General features: G+C 56.4%; 2 protein-coding genes across 2 annotated transcripts; one reads left to right on the top strand and one right to left on the bottom strand.

The window, feature by feature from the left end:
• Positions 1–446: 446 nt before the first annotated feature.
• LOC309400861 (guanine nucleotide-binding protein G(I)/G(S)/G(T) subunit beta-2) lies at positions 447–12500 on the bottom strand. The gene is made up of 10 exons (XM_081969576.1): positions 12313–12500; positions 5727–5844; positions 5421–5459; positions 5212–5318; positions 5009–5072; positions 4760–4922; positions 4596–4662; positions 3080–3281; positions 2183–2399; positions 447–836 (listed from the first exon to the last, which is right to left on the bottom strand). The coding sequence occupies exons 2-10, from the start codon at positions 5781–5783 to the stop codon at positions 730–732; spliced, it is 1023 nt and encodes a 340-aa protein (XP_081825702.1). The 5' UTR covers positions 5784–5844; positions 12313–12500; the 3' UTR covers positions 447–729.
• A 2899-nt stretch (positions 12501–15399) lies between these two features.
• On the top strand, positions 15400–25773 carry LOC309400744 (actin-like protein 6B). Its single transcript, XM_081969380.1, has 14 exons — positions 15400–15578; positions 16334–16410; positions 16543–16708; positions 17274–17374; positions 17464–17561; positions 17781–17875; positions 18599–18705; positions 19140–19229; positions 19470–19531; positions 21332–21446; positions 22876–22956; positions 23783–23878; positions 25093–25179; positions 25321–25773. The coding sequence occupies exons 1-14, from the start codon at positions 15554–15556 to the stop codon at positions 25399–25401; spliced, it is 1281 nt and encodes a 426-aa protein (XP_081825506.1). The 5' UTR covers positions 15400–15553; the 3' UTR covers positions 25402–25773.
• The last annotated feature ends 1639 nt before the right edge of the window (positions 25774–27412 follow it).

Here is a 27412-nt window from a genome sequence, read left to right as displayed (position 1 = left end):
GCTCCCCAAAAGTCTCCAGCTCAAGGCTGAACTGCCGAATTGGGACGCTCCTATTTCGCAGCTCGAGCAGATCCCCCTCGAGGGGGGGGCACTGATGACCTCCCCTACCCCCAAGGAAACCTGTGCAGCAACAGCCCTCCAAAGAACCCAGCACAGCCTGGGACCCACATCTGCCTCGGTGGCCAGGGGGGGGGGGATGGGTTTTTCTCCCCCACCTGCCTCCGAGAATGAGGAGATCGGGGAGGGAGGGAGGGATACCAAGAGAGTCATTGGGCCACAAGGGGCGATCCCCATCGGAAGGAAGGCATTCGTCCCAGGGAATAGTTGAAGCCCACAAGTCTTAAAAGTGGCCCCCTTTGGACACCCCTGCCCTAGGCTATGCACACCAAAGCTTCCCCACCACCACAATCCTGCAGCTCCCCTCAACGAAATCACACAGTGCTACATTGTAACCCCTCAAAACCTTTTTATTTGTGGGGCTGGCACCCCCTGCTCCCCCTTGGCAGCATCACTGGCATCCTCCCCCCTCAACGTTGCAGGTGGAAATCAGGCTTAGAACGAGGTTGAAGTGGGGCAGAGAAAGAAACGGGAGGGGGGGACGGACTGGGAGGGCAGCCGGCTGAGGGGCAGAGGCTCAAGGCCACAGCAGAGGGGGCAGAGACTGGAGGGGGGGGCACCAAGGGCTCCCACCAGCCCCCCGCCCCACCCCCACCCACCCCAAGGCAGGGTTCAGTTCCAGACTTTCAAGAAGCTGTCCCAGGAGCCAGTAGCTACGGCCATACCGTCGTCTGTCACTCCGAGGCAGCTGACCCGGTTGTCGTGGCCAGCGAGGACCCCTGTAAGGAGAGAGAATTCCTAGCAAGGAAGCTCGAGGCAGCAGAGGCCACGGGGGCACCTGGGAAGCCTTTTCCTGCCAGTCAGTCCAGAGGGAGAGGAGCCCCTCCCCATGGCATTCCCCTTGGCCAGCCCCTGACCGCTTGCAACCAAACCCTGAGAGAAGGGTCTCCTCTCCTGCTCCTCCCATGGGCCCAGCCTGACCCCTCCCCAGCACAAAAATTGGGTTTCTCTTCCTGGATGCTGGCCTGGGGCATGGGGCTCCGGGTGTTGACCAATGGGCAGATCAACCAATGTGGTTATAGCAAAGAGGCGGAGGCGGCAAATATCGGCCATAGCTACGGTTTAGGGTACAGGGGAGTGGGACGCAGGACAGAGTTTACTCCTCTTTTGGGGGACTATCAGGTTGGCCTGTGGTGGATGGCAGCCTGGATTCCCAGGAGGGAGGGGCTACTTTCCCGAGGGCAAAGAGGCAGCGGAGATCGGAGCGTCTGGGAGGCAGGAAGGAGGCCAAGGCGGCCCCTCCCTGGCAGCTCACAGGAGTCTATATAGCTATGCAGGGAGTTGCTTTAGTCTAGCAAGATCCCGTCTACAGGCAACAAGAGGAACCGGCACTGGGGATGTTTCCTAGTTGGGGTCATGAACCTCCTGCAAGGAAGCAACCAAGCTCAGAGAGCAGCCAAGACCCCACAGCCCTTTTCCTCCTCTTCCTCTTCCTCACAACCCCCACTCCCTTCTAGCACTGAAGAAGCTACCTAGTTGGGTCTCGAAATGTCTGCAAGGAAACCCCCAAGCTCAGAGGGCACCAAGGACCCCTCCAATAAGCATAAAAACATCTACGGAACTTCTCTGTCATCCAAGTCATGGTTCTCTCAAAGGTGTTTCCCCCCCCCCCCAAGCGACAACTGGAGTTCTTCGTTTTTCTTTGAAAATGTTTCGCTTCTCACCCAAGAAGCTTCTTCGGCTCTGACTGGGATGGTGGGGAATGGAAGGATCAAATTTGAAGAAGCTTCTTGGGTGAAAAGTACCTTCAAAGAAAAGCAAGAAAGTCCAGTTGCCTCTTGCAAAAAAAAACCTCCCTGGGGAGGAACAATAAGCTACTCAAACAGCCGAGGCCACAGAACTCTAAGCTAAGCAGACTGTGGTCCGATCTGGTTTCTGAAAACCAGGAATCCCTAGAGTTTGGAGGGATCCCAATTGGGCTCCAGCAGATCCTTGAGGCTGGGAGGAGAACTTTGTTCCCTTAACTCCGCCGACTTTAAAAGGGCTGCTCTGAGCTTTTAACAGAGCAGCGAAGTCAGGGGGCACAGGAGATGGGAGGGAAGAGGAGCTCCCGCTGGCCACTCACCCGCCCGGTCGCCCTTCATGGAGTCCCAGATGTTGCAGTTGAAGTCATCGTAGCCGGCCAGCAGGAGGCGTCCGCTGCGGGAGAAGGCGACCGAGGTGATGCCACAAATGATGTTGTCGTGCGAGTACAGCATCAGCTCCTGGTCGGCACGCAGGTCGAAGAGGCGACAGGTGGCATCGTCGGAACCCGTGGTGAAGGCATTCCCATTGGGGAAGAACTGGGTGAGAGAGGAAGAGGGGGGGGCAGCTAAGCAGAGGCACCGAGGGGATTCTGGGCGTTGAAGTTCCCCCGCCTCAAAATGGCCACTGCGGAGCAACCGTCCCAGTCGAGGCCAAACGGGGAATTAGAGCAAGGGACTCGTTACGTTAACACGTGAGGACGGAGTCTGACACACACACACACACACACACACACACACACACACACACACACACGCTTTGAATGCCAGGAAGTCCCAAACTGCAGTCTGGGAGATTCAATAAAGCAGCTACTTTGAAGTCTTTTTTGGCCTGGGTGTTTGTTGTGTGTGTGTGTAAGAAGAGAAATTCTGGCCTAGGTGTCTCTCAGGGGCTGGAGAGCACCTCAAACAGGGTTTTTCGAGTCCGGCCTCCTACAAACCCCCCACCCCCCATTGCCACCCCTATATTATTCAGGGAGAAGATAGATGGAGGCTTCCGCCTATGCGTGGACTTTCAGGGTACCAATGTCGCGTGCGTGGAGCTTATAAATCCTCGGCCCCTCGTGGGGGCTTTGCAAGCCAGTTGTTGGAGGGGGTTACCTTTCCTAAGTTGGACCTCTGAGGTCAGGAGGGAGCGCCGCCACGGAAAAGCCACCACCCCCACGAATGTCAGCAGGAGGATTGACGTCTCCCCCCCCCAAGGCAGGCTCCGCACTCACACAGACAGCGTTGATGTCGGATTCGTGTCCCGTGAAGGTCTGGCGGCACATGCTGTCTCGGATGTCCCACAGCTTGACGGAAGCATCGCATGCGCCCGAGACAAAGCAGCGCATGTCGGGGGAGAGCGAGAGGGACATGACGTCCCCGCTGTGGCCTGTGAAGGTGGTGGTTTGCTGGCCCGTCTCGATGTCCCACAAGGCGCTGGCAAGGAGGAAGGGGAGGCGGTCAGGCAGGCACCCCACCGAGTTTCAGGGCTCCAGACCCGACCTCTCCCTGGTGTTTGATACCCCACGCCAAAATGGACATGGGGCAGACGGACGGCTTTAGAACAGCGGCCTCCCAACCAATGGTGAAATCTAAACCTTTTTTTTACTACCGGTTCTGTGGGCGGGGCTTGGTGGAGGGTGTCATGTGACTTTATGGGGGTGGCTATGTAGTTATGTAACTGGGGGATCAAAAGACACTTTAACAATGTCCTGCTGGAGCAGGGTTGGACTAGATGACCTCCAGGTGCATTCCAGCCGTGGGTTATCCTCTGAAGCTGCGTCTAGTGCCGGGTTTGTAGTCCTTCCTTCCTCTCCTTCTTCCCTCCCTCCCTCTCTCTTTCTCAGCACCCCCAACCTCCGTTTTTGGCCTAGCAGGCTCCAGGGAAGGCTGCTGGGTGCAAAAACAGAAAGAAAGAAAAAAATACCCTGCATTTCGGGAGAACCTGTAGTAAAAAATAAAAACAATTGTGCGACTCCAGGACATCCGCGGCCATCATAAATGTCAGCCAGTTGGCAAGCATCCAACTTTTGATCACGTGACTATGGGGATGTGGGAAATGGTCATAAGTCACTTTTTTCAGTGTGGTCGTAACTTTGAGCAGCCATGAAATGAAAGTTGCAAGTCAAGGACTACCAGCGTTATGAGCCATGGTACCCAGTGGTTAGAATGCAGGATTGCAGGCTGACTCTGCCAACTGCCAGGAGTTCGATCCTGACCGGTTCAAGGTGGCCTCAGCCTTCCCTCCTTCTGAGGTGGGCAAGAGGAGGACCCAGATGGCTGGGGGCGGGGGGGGGCAAGAGGCTAACTCTGTAAACCGCTTAGAGAGGGCTGTAAAAGCCCAGTCAAGCGGTATATAAGTCTAAGGGCGATTCCTTGGGAAGGGAAGATGAAGGGAAGGAAGCTGTAGGGGCCCAGTGGTTAGAATACAGTATTGTAGGCTAATTCTGCCCATGGCCAGCAGTTTGAACCTCACCGGGCTCAAGGTTGACTCAGCCTTCCGTGGCAGTAAAATGAGGACCCAGATGGTTGGGGGGCAAGAGGCTCTGTCAACCGCTTAGAGAGGGCAGTAAAAGCCCTGCAAAGCAGCATATAGATGTCTCAGTGCGATCGTGCCCACTTCTAGCTGGGTCTCAGCTCAAAGCATCTCTCTCAGCAAGGGAGTGAGGGATAGATCACAAACCCCCTCCCCTTCTTTTGGGAGTGGGAGGGGGGCTTGGCATCTATTTGGCTCAAAGCCCACCCACTCACCAGGTTGTGTCTCCCGAACTGGTGATGATCTGGTTATCGGTCAGGAACCGGCAGCAGGAAAGGTACCCTGGTAGAGAGGAGAGGAGGTTTCGTCAGGAGGGCGGGTGGGGGGGGGGCGCGGAGGAGTCCTGACCCCTCCCCGGGGGAGAAACGCGAGTCCTCACCCGTGTGTCCTGGCAGCTCCCGGCTGACGCGGACGTTTCCTTCGCGGGTTTTGAGGCTGTAGATGGAGCAAATGTTGTCCAGCCCCCCGCAGGCCACGTAGTTCCCGGAGGGCGCGTAGGCGCAGGTCATCACCCAGGACGACCGCAGAGGAATGGCGTGGACCTGGAAGGAGAGGGGCACTGAGCGGGGGGGAGGGGAGGGGCCGTGGGGGCCTTCCTCGGGTGCCCACCTGCCGCCTTCCCGCTCACCTTGTTGGTGGTGTAGCTGTCCCAGATGATCAGCTTCCCGTCTTGAGAGGCACTAACCAAAAGTCTGGGGCGAGAGAGGGAAATGGGGCTCAGGGCCTTGATCGTTTGGGGGGGGGAAGGGATGGGGATCCCCCACCCTCGAGGACGCTTCCAACTCCCCCACCCCCTCTTCATTGGGGGGGGGAGGGGGGAGGGGCTCTCACCTGGAGTCTGTCCCCCAGTGCATGGCGTAGATCTTGGCCAGGTGACCCCGCAGCGTCCGCCTCGTTCGCATCTGGATCCGGCCCACCGGATCGAGGCCAGCGGTGATCTTGGGGTGGGGGGGGAAGAGAGGGGTCAGGGGTGGGAGGAGGGGCCGAGTGAGGTCCCAGAAGCCACCTCCACCTCCCCTCCCCGAGTCCAATGGCCTTACCTGGGTCAGTGTGGAATCGCCACATGCTTTCCTGGCGTCCTGCGGAAGAGAGGAGGAAGGAGCGGCTCACTTAACGACCGGCTCAGATGCCAGTTGGCAGTTTTGCAAAATGCCCACTCCCCTCACCCAAAACCCAACTGCCCCCTTCATTCCCCTCCCCGGAGAGCATTGTATCCTCCAGCAGCCCCCCTCCCGCCAAACCAAAGATGGTGCCATGAAGGCCCACCGCCTGGTTTCTCAACATGCATTTGCCACCTCACTGAGGACTAGAACCTTGTGGCAGCCCCACTCCTCCGAGTAACTCACCCGGATCTGGTTCCGCAGCTGCTCCGCTTCCTGCCTCAGCTGCTCTAGTTCACTCATGGTGGCTGGGGGGGGGCCAGGGGCTTGGCCAGCAGCCCCTTTCACTTAGCCACGGTCCTGCCTGGGGGGGGAGAGAGAGAATCCTGAGCTTGGAGGCAATCGGAAATGACTACTGCGACTTTAAGGAAGAATACCTCACTTCTTCACCAGGGTGGTGCGGTGGCCTAGAGGTGGAGCTCTTGCCTCTCAGTCAGGCGGCTGTGTGTTCGATCCTAGGTAGAGGCAGATATTTCTCTCTCTCTCTGGGCTCAATGATAATCTATATGCTGAACAAAACTCCGCATTGGCAACAGGGAAGGGCATCCGGCCACTAAGCACTCAGCTCCATTCAGTTACCCTGATGCGAGGGATTATGGGGTCGTTAAATGATGATCTTGCATTTTCTCCAAGTGGCGTTCCAGTTGAATGGCAGCTTTCACAATCAGAATTCCTTGACTTAACAACAGTTTAGTGACCACTCAAAGTTACGACGGCACTGGAAAAAAATGACTTATGACGTTTTTCAGAGTTACAATCTTTGCAGCATCCTTATGATGGTCACTGTGTCCCAAGGTCACGCCCATCCCCTTTTGCGACCTCACTTGACCACCAGTTACTCGCTTAACAACGGCAGTGATTCACTTAAGGACCGTGGCATGAAAAGGTCGTAAAATGGGGACAAAACCCGCTTCACAAGTGTCTCGCTTAACAACAGAAGTGTTGGGCTCAATTGTGGTCGTAAGTCGAGGACCACCTGTAAAGTCAATGATTCACTTAACGACCATATTACTAAACAGCTGCAGTGGCTTTTAAGAAAGGCCAGAAAATGGAGCAGAACTCAGAACAACTGTTTTGCTTAGTGACTGAAATCTGAAGCTCAGTTGTGGTCATACGTCAAGGACAACCTGTGATTTAAAAATGCAGCTATAATACTCCCTTTAATCCGGCAAAAATCGCTTGCTGGATTAAAAATGTTTTTCCACTTTCCAGTCGGAAAGAGGACAAAGAGAGGACGCGGCCACGATTCTCCCCTTACGCCTCCCCTCCGTTTGTCCCTGGTCCAGCCGGACCCCCGGCTCCCCACCAGGGGCCAAGGGAGCCACTGACCCTCCTGAACCAGACCCACAAGGGGCAGCCTTTGAAGGGAGCGGCCCTCTTGCCTCTGCAGGGAGCTCACCGTCCCACTCCTGAGCCCACCCCAGGGACCCCAAAAAGGGGGATTTGAGGGATGGTTGACATGCACCCCCCTTGCAACACAAGCCCCCCCAATTCCAAAGCCATGGGGGGGGAGGCAGGCCGATCCAGGAGGTGCTGCTAAGAGGAGAAAGGAAGATTTGCAGCCCCAAATCCCCACAGATGCAAAGGAGGGACACACACACACAAGGAGGGGGTCCCACTTTAACCGGGCCCCTCAATGCTCTTCTCTCAAAGGTTGACTCAGCCTTCCGTCCTTCCGAGGTCGGTAAAATGAAGACCCCAGTTTGTTGGAGGGGGGGGGGAGAGGCTGACTCTGTAAACTGCTTAGAGAGGGCAGTAATAGCCCTGCAAAACGGTATATGAGCCTAAGGGCTATTCCTTGGGAATGGAAGATGAAGAAAAGGAAGAAAAGGAAGGAAGGAAGGAAGGAAGGAAGGAAGGAAGGAAGGAAGGAAGGAAGGAAGGAAGGAAGGTGTAGTGGCACAGTGGATAGAATACAGTATTGCAGGCTAATTCTGCCCACAGCCTCAATGGCTCAAGGTTGACTCAGCCTTCCGTCCTTCCGAGGTTGGGTAAAAGGAGGACCCAGATTTTGGGGGGAGGGCTGCAAAGCACTGACTTAAGTCTAACTGCTATGGCTATTGCTACCCGAGCCCCCCCCCCGATAGGACCCCCCCCCCTCTGCAGCTCCCACGACCGCTTCTGAATGGAAAAAAGGCTGGGGGAGAAACTCAGAGCAGCTGGATTTTCACTTCCTGGCAGAGCCTTTTGCAAATAAAGGTGGGGTCGCCCCCTACAGACCCCCCCCCCTCTGGCCACCCCAGAGAAGCCCAAAAGACAGGGTTGCTAAGGCGACCGGCCATTCTCTCTCACACATACACACATACAGAGACTGCTCTATGCTAAGGGAGGCGGTTGCCTGGGCAACAGGATGAGAAAGCCGAGCGAGCGATGGATCCGGCCTGTTGGGAGGGAGGAAGTGGGAAGGGAAGGAGGCCAAGGGCGGCTTCCTCCAGCAGGGGGGGGGGGACTGCTCCTTCCGGGGGGGGGGGGAAGGAAAGAACCCCCCCCCCCGCTGCTCAGCCTTCGCTCCAGACGAGAAAGGTCCAGAGTGGCCAGAAAACGCCTGGAGGGGGAAGAGGGCAGGCTGGGACCTCCCGGCTCCCAATTTACAGGGGAGACCCCAAAACAAGGGGGAAGAGGGGAGGGCCCCCAGGGGGGGAGAGGCACAGCTGGAGCATGGCAGGGATGGTGCCAGGTGCCGTCTTCCAAAACCGGAATTCTTTGCCACATCCAGGGATCCTGGCACTTTTGCACGATGCCAGGCACCAACCCCCCCCATTAGAAATGGGAGGGCATTTGAGGTGCCCAGGGAGGGGGCTGCAGCAAAGGAGGCAGCAGGATCACAGTGCTCACCCCCTCCCCAGATCCTCCGACTCAGCCCAGATCACAGGCGCTCCCTGCTCCTCCGCAGGCCCGTCTGATCCTCCGTCTGATCCTCCGCCGTGGGGGATTTGGGAGCCTTCCTGGGGTGCAGCGAGGGGGCCCACCCTCACGGCTGGCAAGAGACTCAGCAGACGGGAGCCCAGCGGGAAGGAGGCCTCAGCACTCCCCCCCCTCCCGGCTGCAAATCTGTGCTCAGACTCACAGGGAAAGCCTGCATTTATTTAGAATGGAATAGAGCTGGAAGGGACCCCAGAGGTCTTCTAGTCCAACCCCCTGCTGAAGCAGGAGACCCTGCACCATTTCAGACAAGCAGCCGTCCACTGAAAACCTCCAGCACCCACAACTTCTGGTGGCAGGCTGTTCCATTGGTTAATTGTCCTCAAAACAATACAATACAATACAATAGCAGAGTTGGAAGGGACCTTGGAGGTCTTCTAGTCCAACCCCCTGCTTAGGCAGGAAACCCTACACCACTTCAGACAAATGGCGATCCAACATCTTCTTAAAGACTTCCAGTGTTTGGGCATTCACAACTTCTGGAGGCAACTTCTGTTCTACTGATTAATTGTTCTAACTGTCAGGAAGTTTCTCCTGAGTTCTAAGTTGCTTCTCTCCTTGATTAGTTTCCACCCATTGCTTCTACCCTCAGATGCTTTGGAGAATAGCTTGACTCCCTCTTCTTTGTGGCAACCCCTGAGATATTGGAAGACTGCTATCATGTCTCCCCTAGTCCTTCTTTTCATTAAACTAGACATACCCAGTTCCTGCAACCGTTCTTCATATGTTTTAGTCTCCGGTCCCCTAATCCTCTTTGTTGCTCTTCTCTGCACTCTTTCTAGAGTCTCCACATCTTTTCTACATTGTGGCGACCAGAACTGAATGCCGTATTCCAAGTGTGGCCTTACCAAGGCCTTATAAAGTGGTATTAACACTTCACGTGATCTTCATTCTCTCCCTCTGTTGATGCAGCCTAGGACTGTGTTGGCTTTTTTGGCAGCTGCTGCACACGGCTGGCTCCTATTTAAACGGTTGTCCACTAGGACTCCAAGATCCCTCTCACAGTTACTACTGTTGAGCAAGGTACCACCTATCCTGTCCCTGTGCATTCCGTTTTCCTTGCCTAAATGTAGAACCTTACTCTTTTCACCATTGAATTTCATTTTATTAGATAGTGCCCAATGTTCAAGTTTGTCAAGATCCTTCTGTATCTTAAGCCTATCTTCTGGAGTGTTGGCTATTCCCATCTGCAAATTTGATGAGTTCCCCATTTATTCCCTCATCCAAATCCTCACTGTCAGGAGATTTCTCCTTAATTCCAGGTTGCTTCTCTTCCTGATTAGTTTCCATCTTTTCTTTCTTGGTGCTTTGCAGAATAATTTGACCCCTTCTTCTTTGGGGCAGCAGCCCCTCAAATACTGGAAGACTGATATCATGTCCCCCCTAGTCCTTCTCCTCTCTAGACTGGCCAAATGCAATTCCTGCAGGCGCTCTTCCTATGTTTTAGTCTCCAGGCCTTTGATCATCTCCGTTGCTCGTCTCTGCACTTTTCCCAAAGTCTCAACGTTTTGGTTTTTTTGTTACGTGGGGACCAAAACTGGACGCAGTCTTCCAGGTGTGGCCTTACTAAGATTTTACAAAGCGGCACTTTATAAAGCGTAAAATACTTCATTTGCACTGTCTCATCCACGCGCTGGACCACAACACCCCAAATTCCCAGCCAAACCCCACCAGAGGAGAGGCACCAAAGCAGGGACCCCAGCTACATCCAGAGGGTCTCCCCTCAATCCAGACTAAAAGTTGCAGTATTCACCCAACTTTCTGGTTCAACAGTGGAACACCACAGTTGTGCCTCTGACTTACGACCACAACTAAGCTAAGCAAAACAGTTGTTAAGTGAGTTTTGCCCCATTCTACCACCTTTCTTGACACCGTTGTTAAGCGAATCTCTGCAAAGGTTATTAAGTGAATCTGGCTTCCCCGTGGACTTTGCTCGTCAGAGAGGTCGCCAAAAGAGGCTCACATGACAACACACACATCCCCGGGACATTGCAACCGTCGTAAGTATGAACCAGCTGCCCATCATCCGAATTTTGGTCACGTGATCCCAGGGAATGGGGCAAGGATTAGTAACTGTGAAACACGATCCTAAGTCACTTTTTTTCAGTGCCGTCATAACTTTGAGCAGTCACTAAATGAACTTGTAAGCGGAGGATCTAGGCCAGCCTTTCTCAACCTTGGCCCCTTTAAGAGGGCTGGGGAATTCTGGGAGTTGAAGTCCACATCTCTGAAAACAGCTGAGGTTGAGAAATAGGAACATCCTCGGAGGAACAAGTAGGTGCAAAAAACTGCACACCGGAAGTAAAAGTGCAATGAGTTCTGCAGAGAGCTGTGAGGGGGGGGGGAGAGAACGGGACCAGAAAACCAAAGCCCCAGGAGTCTCCATCGGGGACCCCCGCCCAGGAGGAGGGGCTCCCGGTGCCCATTGGCAGCATTTCCCAGCTGGCATTTCCTCTTTCAGCTCTCGCCCAAATCATGGGTGGTGGGCCCTTTTCCAAACAGTGGGGCTCCACCCTCCGAGCTCAGGGGGTCTTTTCCAGGGACTCTGGGAGTCTGGGAGACCCCTCCCCTTCTGCAGTGGCGCATCAGCTCCAATCCCCCCCCCCATTCTGGGGCTCAACAGGCAGCGGGCATCAGCTCAGCGCCAGGGTGAAGCCCACCTCCACTTCCTGTAAGGGGGCCTTGCTGGGCTCTGACGGTTCAGGCTGGGCAAAACACCCTCCCGTGTGTCTCTGGGGGAGCTGTTTTGCCCCCTCCCCACGGCTAGAGGGGCTGAAGCTTCCCCTTGGCTGTGTTTGCCACCCTAGCTGACTTTCAGGAGGAAGTGAACTGATGCAAGGCTGGGTGGGGAGGGGGCTCTTCTGCACAGTGCTCTTGGGTGGGGGGTGGGGTTCCTAACTCTGCAAAGGTCAGGACAGCAGGTAGCCCACCCCCAACCCACCTGCCGTTGCAAAGAGGCAGCCACCGAGGGTCTCTTCCTTTGCGAGATGCTGCAGCCTGCCAGGTGCAAGGGTGCCCCCTCCCCACCTTGCACGCACCTTGACCAAGCCCAGAACTTGGCTGCTTGCAAGATGCAAAATTGTCTGTCTGTCTCTCTCTCTCTCTCTCTCTCTCTCTCTCTCACACACACACACACACACACACACGCACACCTTCTGAGCCCTGAGACGCGAAGGCTCCCCCGGGGGAGTCTCATTTCAAGTCCTAATGGAAGCCTCCAGAGAGGCTCCCGAGGATGCCTGGGCTGCTCTTTTGGGGAGGGGACGCCCAGCTGCCAGCCCAGCTCTCCCCACCCACGCCCAAGAGCTCAGCCCGGGCTCCCCACCCCCCCAGCACAAGAAGACCCCTCCCCCAAAAAGTGCCAGGGACTTTTTCTGGGAGGGGGGATGCAGGAGCTTCCTTCTTGCGGGCGCGGGGGGGGCAAGCCAAGGCACCGCTTTACCATCCCCCCCGCCAAAAGGGAAGGGACTGGCTGATTTCAGTGGGGAGGGGTCGCGAGAGCGAGGGGGGGCACTGCTGCGGGGGAAGAAGTCGGGGTAGGCTAGGGGGCGTAGGAAGGGGATCCCGGGGAGCCAGGGCGGCCCCTCCCTGCTGCTCGGGGGCGAAAGGGCGGCGGAGCGGCCGGAGGTTGTGCAATGGGGCGGGCGCTTCCCGGCGCCGACAGAGGCTGGGGCGGCGCGGGGGAAGGGCTGCCCCGGGTTAGGGGGGCTTCCCGGGCTTGCATGGGGGGTCGGGGGCGCCTGGGCGGGGGTCTGCAGGCAGGAGGGGAGGGGGAAAGAGGGGGAGTGCAGCAGGAGGAGGAAAAGAAGGGGGAACCGCCCGGCCTTCCCCAGCCTCCCCCCCCACCTACCTGCTGCTGCCGCAGCGCCGCCGCCGCCGCACGAGGGGGCCCGGGGGGGCGGGGGACTCGTTTCCGCTGCTCCCAGGAGCGGAAGGATCGCGGATCGGCCGCGGATGCTGGAGCTGCTCAGAGCGCGCGGCGGCGGCGGCCGGGACTCGACTCGGGAGCGCGCGGAGCGATCTTGCCTCCGCCGGCCCAGTGATGCGGCTCTCTGCCGCCGCGCCCAGAGTCGGACGCGGCTGAAAGGGCTCCCCGTTGGAGGGAGGGGGGAAGCGGGAGAAACCAAATCGCTCCGGAAGGGGGAGGTCGCGCGGCAAAGGGGAGGCAGGCGGACGCTGCCAGACTGTGAAGCGGGTATGGGCAGTCGAGGAGGACCCGTCCCGGGGTGGGGCGAGGCCGGGCCAGCGCCTCCTTTCCCCCGCTCCGAAAATAATTCTCGGGTCGGGCCGTACCAACTCGGATGGGCAGGATCAGACCACGCATCCCGGAGGGGGCGAGAGAGGGATGAAGGACTTGGGCCATACCAATTCCCAGGGGTGACTGACGATGAGGGCGAGGAAGAAGCGTCCAGGAAGGAACGAGGGCACGCATTTCTTTAAGGGGAGAGTTGTTCCATCCAGAGGGGGGCACCAGGAAAGGTGGTACAGTCCAAAACAGCTAGCCTGCCCCCCCACACACATACACACCCCGGATGCGTCGGGACTACAATTCCCATCGGTCCTTGCAGGAGATTCAAAAATGGCCTCTGGGCATTCAGAAGCAGGCAGAAATCCGCAGGGGCAGCCTTGCCATTGGCTGCCAGTGGAACCAGCTGGTCAAAGGGGATCCTGGCAGGCAGAAGGCCAGGGCTGGGTGCGGCTGCACCTGGCAACACCTGCCTGCCCCACAGCATGGAGAGATGCCAAGCAGGCTGCCCGGGGGGGATGCATCAGAACTGCTCTCGCTAACCTCCTGGGATAATGGGAATTGGAGTCCGAGCCTGTTTGGGAGGCTGTAGCCACTAGGCCTGGCGAGGGTCTTCACTTCAGGCCCCAGGAGCTTGGTGCTGCTCCAGAGTGGCTGAGGATGAAGGGAGTTGGAGTCTAATTATTATTTATTTATCATAGGGGACGGACGAGCCGTACAGGTAGTCCCAGACTTACAACGGGGCTTCATTAAGTGACCAAAATAGCCCTGAAAATAGGGACTTGGGACTGTTTTTCACACTTACGACCTGCCCATGATCAAGTAATGCTTGGCAATTGGTTCATACCTACGATGGTGGCAGGGTCCCAGGGTCACGTGATTTCCCTTTTACGGCCGTCTTGACGTGCAAAGTCCACGAGGAATCCAGATTCACTTAACCGGGTTTGTTAACTTCAGAACCGCAGTGATTCAGTTAGCAACCGTGGCAAGAAAAGTCATAAAATGGGGCCAAACTCGCCTAAGAAATGTCTTAGGGCTCCATTGTAAGTCGAGGGCTGCCTGGATATATGAACATTTCACTGAGAATATTAAAGCACAAAAAACCCCAAATGCTAGAAAGATCCAGGTTCGAATACTAGGCCTTCTAACCACTCAACCTCAGCATTGTTTACATGGGGGGTGGGGGGCGAATCAGATCCCTGGACAGATAGATGCCCTCTGCTTACAACCGGCCATGATGTGGTTTGACATGATGGGACCCCTTAGTCCCACCAAGGAGGAGGAGGAGGAGGAGGAGGAGGAGGAGGAGAGTCCGGCAGGTGCCCTGGGAGGTGCAATTCCTATTCAGGGCTGTCCATGGCTGACGGACGCCTTAGTTCGAAGCCTGAGGGGTCATTTATCTTCCATCCATGCAATGAGGAGCGTAAGGAGGGTGGCAGAGGCTGGGTGCCTAATAATACAGAATAGAATAGAACAGAACAGAATAGGGCAGATAATAACATATAGAATAGAATAAATAATAAAATATAGAATTAGAATGGAGTAGACAATATAGAATAGAATAGAGAGGAATAGGAATGGAATGGAACAAATAATAAAATATAGAATTAGGATAGAACAGAAAATATAATACAGAATAGAATAACTTTATTGTCACTTTGAATGCACACCAATCAGCATACATTAAATGAAATAACTTTGCATACAGCTATGAAAGGATCAGCCAGGGACCTGGAAATCCAGGGGAAGCCTTCTGCCTCAATCTTGCACTCCAGCCCCAAATTCTGTCTCCTCCCCCCCCCCCCAGGGTGGGTTAGTCCCGCCCTTAGTGGAAAATTGAGAGGGGAGAGGGGAAGGAAGGAAAGGAGGAGGGAGGGAGAAAGGAAGGAAAGAGAAAGGAAGAGAGGATGGAAGGAAGGAAAGAGGAGGAAGGATGGAAGGAAGGGGGAGGAAGGAAGGAAGGAAAGAGATGGCAGGAGGGGGAAGGAGGAGAGAGGGAGAAAGGAAAGGAAAGAAGGAGAAAGGAAGGAAGGAAAGAGGAAGAAGAAAGGAGGGAAGGAAAATATAAAAGGAGGGAGAAAAGGCTGTGGGAAGGGAGGGAGTTTCTAAGGGGGGGGAGGAAAGGGCTCGTCCGTGGACGGCACCTCCCACCTGATGGGTTCCAAAACCCGACTGAATTCTCCACCCCGGTCGGGAAGACGCGTCCTCCTCGGGGAATGCGGGGAGGCCGATTGGGCGGGCAGCGCTCGCTCTGCACGAGCTCAGAGGCACAGCTGCCTTTCCTCCTCTCTCCCTCCGCCTCCCCCCCCCCCGCACTCACACCCGGGTCCTTGCAGCCTGGGCAGAAATAAAGACCCCTCCCCTGAATTAAGCAGCCTCTTTCAACCAGGCACTCCCTTGGGTGGGGGGGGTTGCAGCCGGGCCAACGGGGGGGGGGGGGGGAGACTAAATAGAATTTCCAGGCATTCGTTCCAATTAGCGATCAATGAAGGCGATCCCTGGAATCCCCGCCGACTTCTAAAAGGGGAAGGGTCCGCTTCTCCCCCCTCCCTGCGGGTTACCTGCCGCCTCCCCCCCCCGCCGCCTCGTCCCCTTTAAGGGCCCATCGCTCCTTTCTCTTCATTGTCTCCAACGGCGGCCAATCAGTGACCCTCTTGGGGAGGGGTGGGCATCCCTGATTGGCCGAGACGCAGACCCTCCCCTCTCCCTTCGCAGCCCCCTGCCCAGGCTGCTGTCCGCCGGCCCAGGTGCTGAACTCTCCCGCCCTTTGGCAGCCCAGCCCCGGCAGCGCCGGCATCCCGCCCAGGCCCACCGCGACGCCCACGGGCACCGCACGCGGGTCGGGATGAGCGGAGGGGTCTACGGAGGAGGTAGGGCTGTCCCTCGCCCCGCTCTCGCCCCCCTGCCCTGCTCCGGGGCACCGGAAGGCGGGCGACCGGGCGCTGGGAATTCTAGCAGCCGCACTGGACCGCCTTGAGCTGGGAGCTGGGTTTGAATCCTGGTCCTGAGCGAAGCCCCTTTGCCAGAGAGGCCGAGCGAGGGAGGAGGATCGGAGGTCCTCCCCCTTCACTGCTGCGTGCGGCTTGGCTCACTTGCTTAAGCGGCCTATGGGCAGGAATGTGCTCGGCTTCCCTCCTGCCGTGGGCGACGGGCCTACGAGGAGGCATCCGCGGTCCCTCTTCAGGGGAGCAGGATGGGCGACTCGGATGCCCCGGAGGGGTCCATCCCCGCGACCCTCTCTTCTCCCTGTCAGTCGCCCCCTCCTCCCAATTTCGTAGCCACCTTCCCGGACAGCCAGGGACAAAAGAAGCCAACTTTGCAGGCTGCCAAATGGAAATGAAAGAGCCGGAAGGGGCCCTCGAGGCCATCCAGTCCCCCCCGCCCCCCGCCCCTGTGCAGTCCAGAGATCCAGACTGTCGCCTGCTGATCTCATATCCTTAAATCTGGGCCTCTCTGTTGGAGGCACTTGGGTGAATTAAGCCCCTGGATGAGTTGGAAGTGTTAAAATGCGAATTAAAACGCCTCCTCTAGGCTGTAAGCGAACAAATTGGGGTGGGGGGGCTGCATCCCTCTCCCCTCCGCTCTCCCTCCCTCCTCACGCGTGTCGCTGGTGCCTTCCTTGCAGACGAGGTGGGAGCACTGGTCTTCGACATCGGCTCCTTCTCTGTCCGGGCCGGCTATGCTGGGGAAGACTGTCCAAAGGTAGGAGGGGGACACCCCCCTTCTCCTCCAGCCCCCCCCGATGGGGGGAGTTTTCCTTGGCAGGGGCCCTCTTTGCAGAGCCCCTCCCCAATCCTGCACTCCCCTGCCCCACGGCGCCTGCTCTGCTTGCAGGCGGATTTCCCCACCACGGTGGGCCTGCTGTCCCACGATGAGTCGGCCATGGAGCTGGACGGCGACAAGGAGACCAAATCGGGCAAGGCCTACTACATCGACACCAACTCCCTCCATGTCCCACGGGAGAACACGGAGATTGCCTCGCCCCTCAAGAACGGGATGAGTACGAGGGCGGGCCGGGGAACGGGGGAGGCCGAGGGCCTGGGGGGCTCCAAGGGGGAATGGTGGCCCTTGCCCACTGTGCTGGGACCCCTAAACCCCCGGGTCCTTCAGTCCACGGGCTCACGGTGCACCTGGAAAGGGGGAGAGAGAGAGAATGAGAAAGAAAAAGAGAGAGAGAAAGAGAGAAGGATAAAGAGAGAAAGAGAGGGAGGGAAAGAGAGAGAGAGAGAGGCCGAGGCCCAGGGGGGCTCCAGAGGGGAACTGTGGTCCTTGCCTGCTGTGCTGAGACCCCTAAATCCCTCCTTTCCTTGAGTCCACTGGTACATCTGGAAGGAGAGAAAGAGAGAGAAAGAGAAATGTATACACAGAGAGAGAGATACTGAGAGAGGGGGAGGGGAAGAGGGAGGGAGAGGGAAAGAGGGAGGGAGAGAGAGAGAGAGAGAGGCTCCCTGCTTGGGGATTTGAGCAGACCATCCCAAGCGGGGCCTGGAGAGGGGTCCCGGCGTGGGGAGCAGCCAGGGGGGTCCCGTTCTCCTTTATCAGCCCCATTTCTCCTCTCCCCTAAGTCGAAGACTGGGGCTGCTTCCAAGCCATCCTGGACCACACCTACAACAAGCACATCAAATCAGAGGCCAACCTCCACCCTGTCCTCATGTCGGAGGCCCCGGTAGGTATCTGGGGTGACTCCCCCCTCCCCCCTCCTCCTTGGGGGGGTGGGCCCCTGCACCCTTCTGACCCTCTGCCCCCTCCCTCCAGTGGAACACGCGGGCCAAGCGGGAGAAGCTGACGGAGTTGATGTTTGAGCATTACGCCATCCCAGCTTTCTTCCTCTGCAAGACGGCCGTCCTCACGGCGTATCCTCTCGGGGCCAGAAATGGGACCCCCACCCCACCCCGGCCCCTGCCTGGTTGCCCCCAGGCTTTGCCTTCCTCGGGCCTGTTGCTCCAGTTAAGGCTCTCGCCACCTGGGAGCCTCGAAGGAGAAGATTGGGGAGGGGTGTGTGGCTTCCCCTCCCCCCCTCCCCCCCATCACAGGCCCCCCGTCTTGCCAAAGCCTTGACGCCGCTTCACCAGCTTTGCCAACGGGCGCAGCACCGGCCTGGTCCTCGACAGTGGGGCGACCCACACCACGGCCATCCCCGTGCACGATGGCTACATCCTGCAGCAAGGTGGGGGGGTGTCGCTGTCTTCGGAAGGGGGGGGGAGCTTCTGGTCTCTGTTATTGTGAAGGCCCAGTGCCACGTTCTGGGGGCCGTGCCAGGATGCCAGGGAGCTCTGGCACAAAGAAAGAAATCGCCCATTCAGGGAGTCCCCAGGTGTGCTTGGCCTCCGAGCCCTTGGCAGGTTCAGGGGGAAGTGGGGTGGGTTTGGGGGGGGGCTCCAAATAATTTGGGGGGAGTTCTGCAGGGCAGAAGAAGATGCTGCCAATATAGGGGACAGTGGGGGCAGCTCTTCCTTCCTTCCCTCCTCTCCTCTCCTTTCTTCCTTTCCTCCCCCCTTTCTCCTTCTTTTCTATCTTCTTTCTTTCTCCTTCCCTCCCTCCCTCATTCAATTTCTTCCCTCCTTCTTTCCTTCCTTCCTCCCCCCTTCTTTTTTATCTTGCTTCGTCCTCCTTCCTCCCCTCCCCCCTCCCTCCTTTTTTATTTTCCTTCTTTCTCCTTCCCTCTTTCCCTTCCCTCCTTTCTTCCTTTCCTCCCTCCCTTCCTTTCTCCCTCCCTTCCTTTCTCGCTCCCTTCCCTCCTCTCCTCTCCCTCCCTCCTTTTTTCCCTCCCTTCAATCTTTCTCCCCCACCCCTTCCCTCCTTCCCTGCCCCCTTCCTCTCCTCTTCCTCCCTCGCTCCCCTCTCCCCCTCTTCCTTTTCTCCCTCCTTTTCTCCCCCTCCCCGATTGCAGGGATTGTCAAATCCCCCCTGGCTGGCGACTTCATCTCCATGCAGTGCCGTGAACTGTTCCAAGAGATGAATATCGAAATTGTCCCCCCCTACATGATCGCAGCCAAGGTAGGGCTCCCCCTTCTCTCCTCGCGCCCCAGTATGCAGCGATGGATCCCTGGCGGGGGGGAGGGGGCAACCGGGCGCCTTGCATTCGGTCCACTCTGCTGCTAGGAAGAAGTGCAAGGAATGGGGTGGGGGGGAGTGTCATTCAGACCTGGAAGCCCCCCACCCAGTGCCTGTCCTGAGCTCGAAGCTTTCAAGAAGAGAGCGGAAGTCCAGCCTGCTGTTTTGCTCCCATCTCCCAGAGCGGAGAGATCACAGAGGAAGGGATTGCAAGAGAGTAAATAGGCCACAATGGGTGATACCTATCAAAAGGAACGCATTCGTCCCAGGGAATTCTGGGTGTTGGAGTCCACAAGCCCCTCCTCCTACAGACAGCTGGGTCCAGAGAGGGTTGCAAGGGAAGGGGCTCCCACAATCTGCCTGTCTTTCTCCCCCAGGAAGCTGTGCGTGAAGGAGCCCCCCCCAACTGGAAGAAGAAGGAGAAGCTTCCCCAAGTCAGCAAGTCCTGGCACGGCTACATGTGCAACGTGAGCCCTTGGGGGAGGGAAGGGGGGAGGGGCCCCTGGGCTGCCAAAGGTGCCCAGGACGGTTGGGGCAACATGGGGCACACAGGTCAAGGAACGGGGCGGTCGGTGGGCTGATAGGTTGAGGTCAAGGCTTGTTCCTGGGTGGGAAGGCGGGGGAGGGTGTGTATTGGGGAGGGGGCTTCTGTGCAGGCCCTGGATGTGCTGACCCCCACCCACCCACCCTCTCTGTCCCTCCCGCAGGAGGTGATACAAGATTTCCAGGCATCTGTCCTGCAAGTTTCAGACTCTCCCTATGACGAGCAGTGAGTACCGGGGAGGAGGAATGGGGCGAGGGCAGGGGTGGGTTCCCACTGGCATTGCTACTGGTTCGGTGCCCGAAAAAGTTTGCGCTCTGTGCATGTGCATATTTGCACATAAAAAGGTCTGCACATATTGGGCACAACATTAAAAATGGGGAATAAAATACTTTTTTTTCAATGAAGATTGTGCAGAACAGGAAATCAAGATGGCAGCCCCGAGGACAGAACCGGTTCGGGCGCATGTCCAGCCGAGTTACTACCTACTTGGCCAAACTGGTCCGAAGCGGTAGGAACCCACCTCTGGTTGGGGGCTACGTCTGGGGTTTCCCATGGCCCAATCTTTGCCCAGCCTGCTGGCTGCCCTCCCGATGGGTTGGGACCACATCTCCCAGAATCCCCCTCTTTCGGGCAAGGTGCTGGGAATTCTGGGAGCAGGGTGAAAAAAGCCAAGAATCTATTTCCTGCTTTGAGAGTTCAAGGCTGGTTGCTCCCTAAGGGTTTTGTCTCCAGAAAAAAAAACAGCCCTGTAAGGTAGGCTGGACCTGAGTCACAAATAGCCCCTGTTCTCTCTGGCCTCAGATCCACACCACGTTTTCCCACTCATCCCGCCTGGAGTGGGCTGTAGGGGAAAAACTCCCTGCCAAGGAAGGTTTAAATCTACGTGTCCCCGGATGACGTTAGATGAATTCATTGGTAGCCTCAGCAAGGCCATGCAGTCAGTTTCACAGCTACTCCGATGGTTGGTTGAGCAGGGACAAAAACAGCCAGAGAAATGATTGAAGTCTGAGAAATGGGCTACTCAATAGGAGGGTTGATTTATGACCAGCTTACGAGGCTCTTTGCAGCACAAGGAAACAGCAATTCAGGACTTAGTAGCCAGCCAGCCAGCCACACTCTAAGTAACAACCCAAAGCTACACAAAACAGGAACCATAAAAATTCAACGGGTGGAGCAGCCCAGGTCGCACGTTCTGAAGAGAGAGAGAGAGGGAGAGAGAGAGAGAGAGAAAGTCACTGGCGATGGGCTCCAGCAGGAGGTCTGAAAGCTTGAAAGAAGAAACTTTTGGTTCCGGCGACCAACTCAAATTAAGGAGAAAAAAAAAACTTTTCCAAAAGTTGAATTTCAAAAGAAGCTTCTCCCAGCTGACATTTTATAAAATCCCAACTCCCTCCCCATGACCGGAATGGCAGGACGCCCCTCCTCTGGGGGCCGGAGGAGACCAGATCCAGAAGACAGAATGCAAGGCGACAAATCAAAAGAGACGAGGGCCCAGAAAGACACCAAGGGTTGCATCCTTGGTGGGAGAAATGAAACTGGTTTACGAAATGGAAAAGAGGATCTGATCTAATCAAGGAAAGAAGCAGCCTGGAATTAAGGAGAAACTTCCTAACGATGAGAACAATTCACCAGTGGAACCGCTTGCCACCTGAAGGTGTGGACGCTCCATCACTGGAGGTTTTTAGGAAGAGATTGGACTGCTTGAGCAGGGGGATGGACTAGAAGACCTCCAAGGTCCCTTCTGATCTGTTCTGATTGATTGATTGATTGTAGGTTGTGGGAAAGGAAAAGGAATTAGGTGGGGCCTGGATCCAGGGAGATGCCAGAGAGATCTGGCAGGGACAAAGCTGTCCCAGGCATCACCCTGGTAGTCCAGAGGCTGGGAAGCATTGTTTATGGGAGGGGTCTGTGTCCCCCATGTGGGAAGGAGGAAGGTTGGAGGGAAGACTGCCCTGTCCTGGCACGGTGAGTCCAGCCAGACCTGGCACTTTCTCTGTTTCCAAACCCCGCCCTTCTTCGGAGCAGGGTGGCTGCCCAGATGCCCACCGTCCACTACGAAATGCCCAATGGCTACAACACAGACTATGGGGCTGAGCGCCTGAGGATCCCCGAGGGGCTTTTTGACCCCTCCAATGTGAAGGTGAGCAGGGCAGCAGAGGAAGGGCAGAGAGGGGCCCTGGCATTGCATTTCCCCGGGAATCTGGGCGGGCGGGATGGGCAAGCAGGTTTGGGGCAGGCAGAAGTCACGGTGCTGGCCTGCTAGAGTAAGGGTCTCCGACCTCGGCCATTTTAAGACTTGAGGGCTAGTGGGAGAAGGTCCAAACACCCCTCAAACACCCCCCCCCAATTGCTCTATGCCAGGGGTCTCCGAACTTGGCAATGACTCGTGGACTTCAACTCCCAGAATTCCTCAGCCAGGAATTCCTGTTGTTTTTCTCCCATGTCCTACAACTGGGAGATCGCAGAGGAAGGGATTACAAGAGAGTAAATAGGCCTATCAAAAGGAATGCATTCGTCCCGGTGAATTCTGGGGGTTCAAGTCCACAAGTCTTTTTTTTTTAATATAAAATTTTATTTCTTCCTTTCATATATGTTCCCAAATATACATTCTTGTAAATACTCTTGACGTTCATCTATTAGCTATTAACGTTTATCCCAATCTCCTTATGAATATAGAAAACACAGTTGGGGGTTAACTGTATGGCCCCTCCGTATCGCCATCTTATTTTGCAACGACTCTACTTCCGTCTTGCCAACCTCCCTTCTCCTTTCCTCCTCTCCTTCCTCTTTTCTTCTTCCCTTCCCCTCCCCTTCCCCAACTCCTCCTCTCTTCTCCTCCTTCTTGCCCCCTCTCCTCCTCTTCCTTCCCCTCCCTTGCGTCCTCTGCTCTCCCCTTTCTTCCTTTCCCTCCTCTTCCTCCCTCCTTTCCATTGTTTTGTCCACAAGTCTTAAAAGTGGCCGAGGTTGGAGCCCCCTGTGCCAGGGGAGGGACCGGGCTCTCTCTCAAAAGAGGGGCAAGCCCAGCCCCCTGCCCGTCTTGCGCAACAGGCAGGCGTGGCCAGCCAAGTGGAGGATCTGAAGGGCTGGTGTGTCATCTTTTAAGCACAGGCAGGGTGGACACAGGGCGGCGGCTGGACTTCCTCCCGTCCCCTGTTCCCTGTCCACGGCTGGCCGTGCTTTGCTCCTGGCGAAAAGGTTGGGCGCTCCTTGTGATGGGTTATTCTGGGGGTGCAGCACCCCCAAACCACGACCTTTGGGGGGACAGGGTTGAACGGGGGGGTGTTTACATTCATATTGGTGCTTCCTGTCTGCTTGCACCCCCCCCCCGTGCCTGCTCAAATGTGTCCATAGGTTCTCTCGCTTAGATGCACCCCTGAGCGGGCACCGGACGCCCCCCCCCAACCTCCTCCGCTTTCTTCTTCCCCCCACACACGCACCCCAGTTTATGTCCCTATTATACCCGCAGCATTGCAACCAGGGAAGGTTGGTGTGTGAGGCTTGGTGTTATTTTGCTTTGTCCCCCTGAAGTCTGGCAGTCACAGCCCCTCCCCTCCCCCTCTATTTCTCAGGGTCTCTCTGGAAACACCATGCTGGGCGTTGGCCATGTGGTCACCACGAGCATCGGGATGTGTGACATCGACATACGGCCGGTGAGTCGCCCCCCCTCCCCACCCAAAGCCCCCCCTGGACTCTTCTCTCGGCCGGAAGGCTGAATTCCCCAAGGCCCCGCCCTTTGAGGAGAAGCAGGGGCTCCTCACCCCCTCCTCACAAAAGCCCAAAGGGCAAGCGGGAAAGCCCCCTCCCCCACTAGGTTTTCACACTTAGGTAAGGGCTTCTACGTAGCTCAGATTCTCATTAAGCTTCATTTACTGGCATCTGGGTTTATTAATGCATTGTAAGCTGCCCAGAGTGGATAGCGCAATGAGAAATAGAGAAATAAATAAGTAAAAAGAAAGGAGAGAAGGAAGGAAGGTGGGAGGGAGGAAAAGAGGAATGGAGGAAGGAAGGAAAGAAAAGAGGAAGGAAGGAAGGAAGGAAGGAAGGAAGGAAGGAAAGAAAGAAAGAAAGAAAGAAAGAAAGAAAGAAAGAAAGAAAGAAAGAAAGAAAGAAAGAAAGAAAGAAAAGAGGAATGGATGAAGGAAGGAAAGAAGGGCATGGAAGGAAGGAAGGAAAGAAGGGCATGGAAGGAAGGAAAGGAAAGGAAAAAGAATAGAGGAAGGAAGGAAAGGAAAGGAAAAAGAATAGAGGAAGGAAGGAAAGGAAAGGAAAAAGGAATGGAGGAAGGAAGGAAAGAAGGGCATGGAAGGAAGGAAAGGAAAGGAAAGAGGAATGGAGGAAGGAAGGATCGATCCACAGGGATCTTGGAGCGTTGGGAAGATCGAGTGGGAAAACACCGCCATCTCTCAAAGGCAGCCTTGTGGGCCGAGTGGAGAAAGAGGCTCCTTCCCCCTTGACTCCCCCTCCCCATTTCTGCAGGGTCTCTACGGCAGTGTCATCGTCACGGGTGGGAACACCCTCCTGCAGGGCTTCACCGATCGCCTCAACCGGGAGCTCTCCCAGAAGACCCCGCCGGTGAGAGCCCCCACCCCCAGGCGAGGAGTGAAAGGGGGCCACGAGGGCAGGTGGCCGAGGGGCTTTGGGGGTCCCCGCTTGGCCCATCGGCACAAGGCCAGCGGGGCTGCCGGAGGAGGGGGGAACAGTCACCCCACCCCCCACCCACCCCCCATGGGTCTCCCAACCCCGAGGGGCAGCTGAGAGGGTCTTGCCCGTGTGGCGTGGATAAAAGTACTGCTGGAGATAGGAGGGCCATTGCAGGGCACCCCGAAAACAAAAATGACTTTGGAAATTCAGGAGTCGCTAAATCTCCTCCTCCTTGGGTATCAATGAATCAATCAACCAATCAACCAATCAATCAGAATAGAGCTGGAAGGGACCGTGGAGGTCTTCTAGTCCAGCTCAAGCAGGAGACCCCAGACAGTTTCAGACAGATGGCTGCCCGGTCTCTTCTTAAAAACCTCCCGTGTTAGAGCACTCAAAATTTCTGGTGGCAAGTAGTTCCACTGGTCAATTGTCCTCACTATAAGGAAGTTTCTCCTTCGTTCCAGATTGCTTTTATCCTTAGCTAGTTTCCATCCATTGCTTCTTGTCCTACCTTCCATCCATCCATCCATCCATCCATCCATCCATCCAAATAAAGCTGGAGGAGATCCTAGAGGTCATCTAGTCCAGCCTCTGCCCAAGCAGGAGACTCTACCCCATTCCAGACAAATGGTTGTCCAGTCTCTTCTTAAAAGCCTCCAGTGTTGGAGCACCCACAGCTTCTGGTGGCAAGCAGTTCCACGGATTAATTGTCCTCCTGTCAGGAAGTTTCTCCTTCGTTCCAGGTTGCTTCCCTCCTTGATGAGTTTCCACCCGTTGCTTCTTCTCTTCCTGCCTTCAGGGGCTTTGGAGAAGAGCTTGACCCCCCCCCCTCTTCTTTGGGGCAGCCCATCAGATACTGGAAGGCTGCTGTCGTGTCCCCCCCCCACCCCGCCCCGGTTCTTCTTTGCTCTAGGCCGGCCCAAATCCTGCAGCCGTTCTTCATCAAATAAAATCTCTGCACTGGAAAAGTTTGCCATCCGGCTGCTGATTTTTGGCTGCTCCGAGAAGGGATTTTCTCCTTTCGAAAGTCAATTAAAAGGGGAAAATAGGCCCTTCCCTGGGGAGTCAGGACTTGGCAATGAGAATGAACTTGGATTCAGAGCCCCCTCCCCGACCTGTGACCCCCTTTTTTGCCCCTGCTGCAGAGTATGCGCTTGAAGCTGATTGCAAGCAACAGCACCATGGAACGGAGGTTCAGCCCGTGGATCGGGGGCTCCATCCTGGCCTCTCTAGTGAGTGGGGAGGGAGGGGGGATCGAGGGAGGGCTTGGTTGCAAGGGGTGGGGTCTGCAGTTGTCTGTGGGGCTGAGGGGTGGGTGGGTGGGAAGGAGGGGGCTGGGGAGGGGGCCTCTCACCGTCTATTTCCTTCTCCAGGGCACCTTCCAACAGATGTGGATCTCCAAGCAGGAGTATGAAGAGGGGGGAAAACAGTGTGTAGAGAGGAAATGCCCCTGAATCGCTGCGCCCCCCCCTCCCACCTCTGACCCCCCCTCCCACCCTCTCGGGGGCGCCTGCAGCCCTTCTCGGCCCGGGTGGCAAAATCCGCTCCCCACTGCACTCCTGGCTCTGCCCTCCCTCCCCCCCTCCCCACCCCCCCTCCCCTCCCACCATGGCCCCTCTTGTGCCCAAGAGCCCCCTCCTCTGAAATTATGGGGGGAGGGAAACACAGGGGAGGCCGCCTCGTCCGTTCGTGCTCCAACCTTCCTTCGTCCATTTCACCAGGTGCCCGGATGGCACCCCAGAATTCCTGAATGGGGGGGAGGGGGGGTCTGAGTTCTTTTTAAAAAAAGTTTTGTTTGGGAAGGCCTGACAAAATAAAGAAATAAATGTGGAAGTTTTTTTTTTAAAAAAAAGAAGAAGAAATGAGCTTTCTTTCTTCAGGGTGGGATTGTAGAAGCGGTTTGGCCCATGCCTTGTCTCCCTTCTTGCACCCGAGTGCCAAACTCTGCTCACCAAGGGGGCCAGTGCACCCCACTTGCCTGCATCTCTTTGGGGTGCAGGTGGATTTAATTTGGGGGCTTGCTCGGCACCTGCGGGCCAATAGCGCCATCGTGGGGCATCTTGAGTTCATCATCCAGCAGTGTCTTTCTCGGTGTTCAGGCTTGATTGCGGTCCGCAAAGAGCTTCCCCGCCCTCCTTTGCCCACCCAACCTACTTGTAAGAGAAGCCCCCAGCAGAGATCCCCAAATATAACACAAGGAAGGACAACCCAGAACGAGCGTCCTGCGAATTTCAACTTAAAGATGGTGGACTTCAACTCCCAGAATTCCCCACCCAGCTATTTTTTTTTTCATCACTTTGCTGAAGTCAAGTTATATTTATATTACATGGACCGGATTCCCACCATCTCTTAAGAAAGTTACCCTATCCGAAAAAAAGGAAGAAGTATAAAATAGATTGCCTAACCACATTTGTTCTTGTCTGATAAATGCTGAATCCTGGTGGGGCCTAGCCGGCTGGGGAATTCTGGGAGTTGAAGTCCACACGTCTTAAAATTGCCAAGGTTGAGAAACACAGCTCCAGAATGAGGATCTCTGTGGAAGGGAGGGAGGAACGACAACCAGGACCACTGTTCGAAATGTCAGTCCTCCCCCTCCCACTGATGTTATTCTCTAGTTGGGTCATGAAACGTCTGCAAGAAAACAGCCAAGCTCAGAGAGCACCGAGGACTCCACAGTCTTTGCCTTCCTCCTCCTCCTCCTCCTCCTCCTCCTCCTCCTCCTCCTCCTCCTCCTCCTCCTCCTCCTGCTGTGCTTTGCATCCCCAGACAGGATGGAGGACGGGCCCCAGCTGGACCACCCTCTCAAGGGCTCCCCGATCCTCGTGTCCTCCCCAGAGGGACAAAAGTCCACAGGAGCCCACCCCATTGTGTTGTGGGTCCTTGTTTTGTTGCGTGAGTCCCAGGGAAGAGAAACCGGGCAAGTTCCTTCCCCTCAGTTCCGCTCTGGAGAACCCAACGGAGCCAAAAGACCCTCCTCCCAAGGGCCGGACGGAGAACGAGGGCACGGGAGGAGTTGCCTCCAGAGCATGTGAAGAAGACACTGGACGGTCGTTTCTCTCAAACGGTGTATAGCCCTTGATGGGAAACCTCTGGCACGCAGAGCCCTTTCTCAGCCGTCATCACTGTGCATGCGCAGGCCCCTCCCGCCAGCCAGAGGATTTTCGGGACTCTGCCATGCATGCGAGAGATGCACATGTGGGGAGGGGGGGCTGCCGGTCTTGTGCACATGTGGGGGAGCATGGGGGGATGGCCCTCCCCCCGCGCCCCATTTTTGGTCCCAGGAGCCTTGAGGGAGGCCTGCTATGCCCAAAACGGGGCACCAGGGGTGGCAAATGCATGTGTGGAGAGAAGGGGGAGCATGGGGGAGTGGTACACGCAGATGTGGGGGGGCGGGGGATGTCACACACCCATGCACAGGGGCTGGGGGCGCGGAGGGGGGTGTCACGCATGCATTGCATTGTGGGT

Source organism: Natrix helvetica, assembly GCF_964273705.1.
Source record: "Natrix helvetica genome assembly, chromosome: W".
NCBI classification, from domain to species: domain Eukaryota; kingdom Metazoa; phylum Chordata; class Lepidosauria; order Squamata; family Natricidae; genus Natrix; species Natrix helvetica.
The sequence above is the reverse complement of the archived record's forward strand: the minus strand, read 5'-3'. Positions and strand labels throughout refer to the sequence as shown.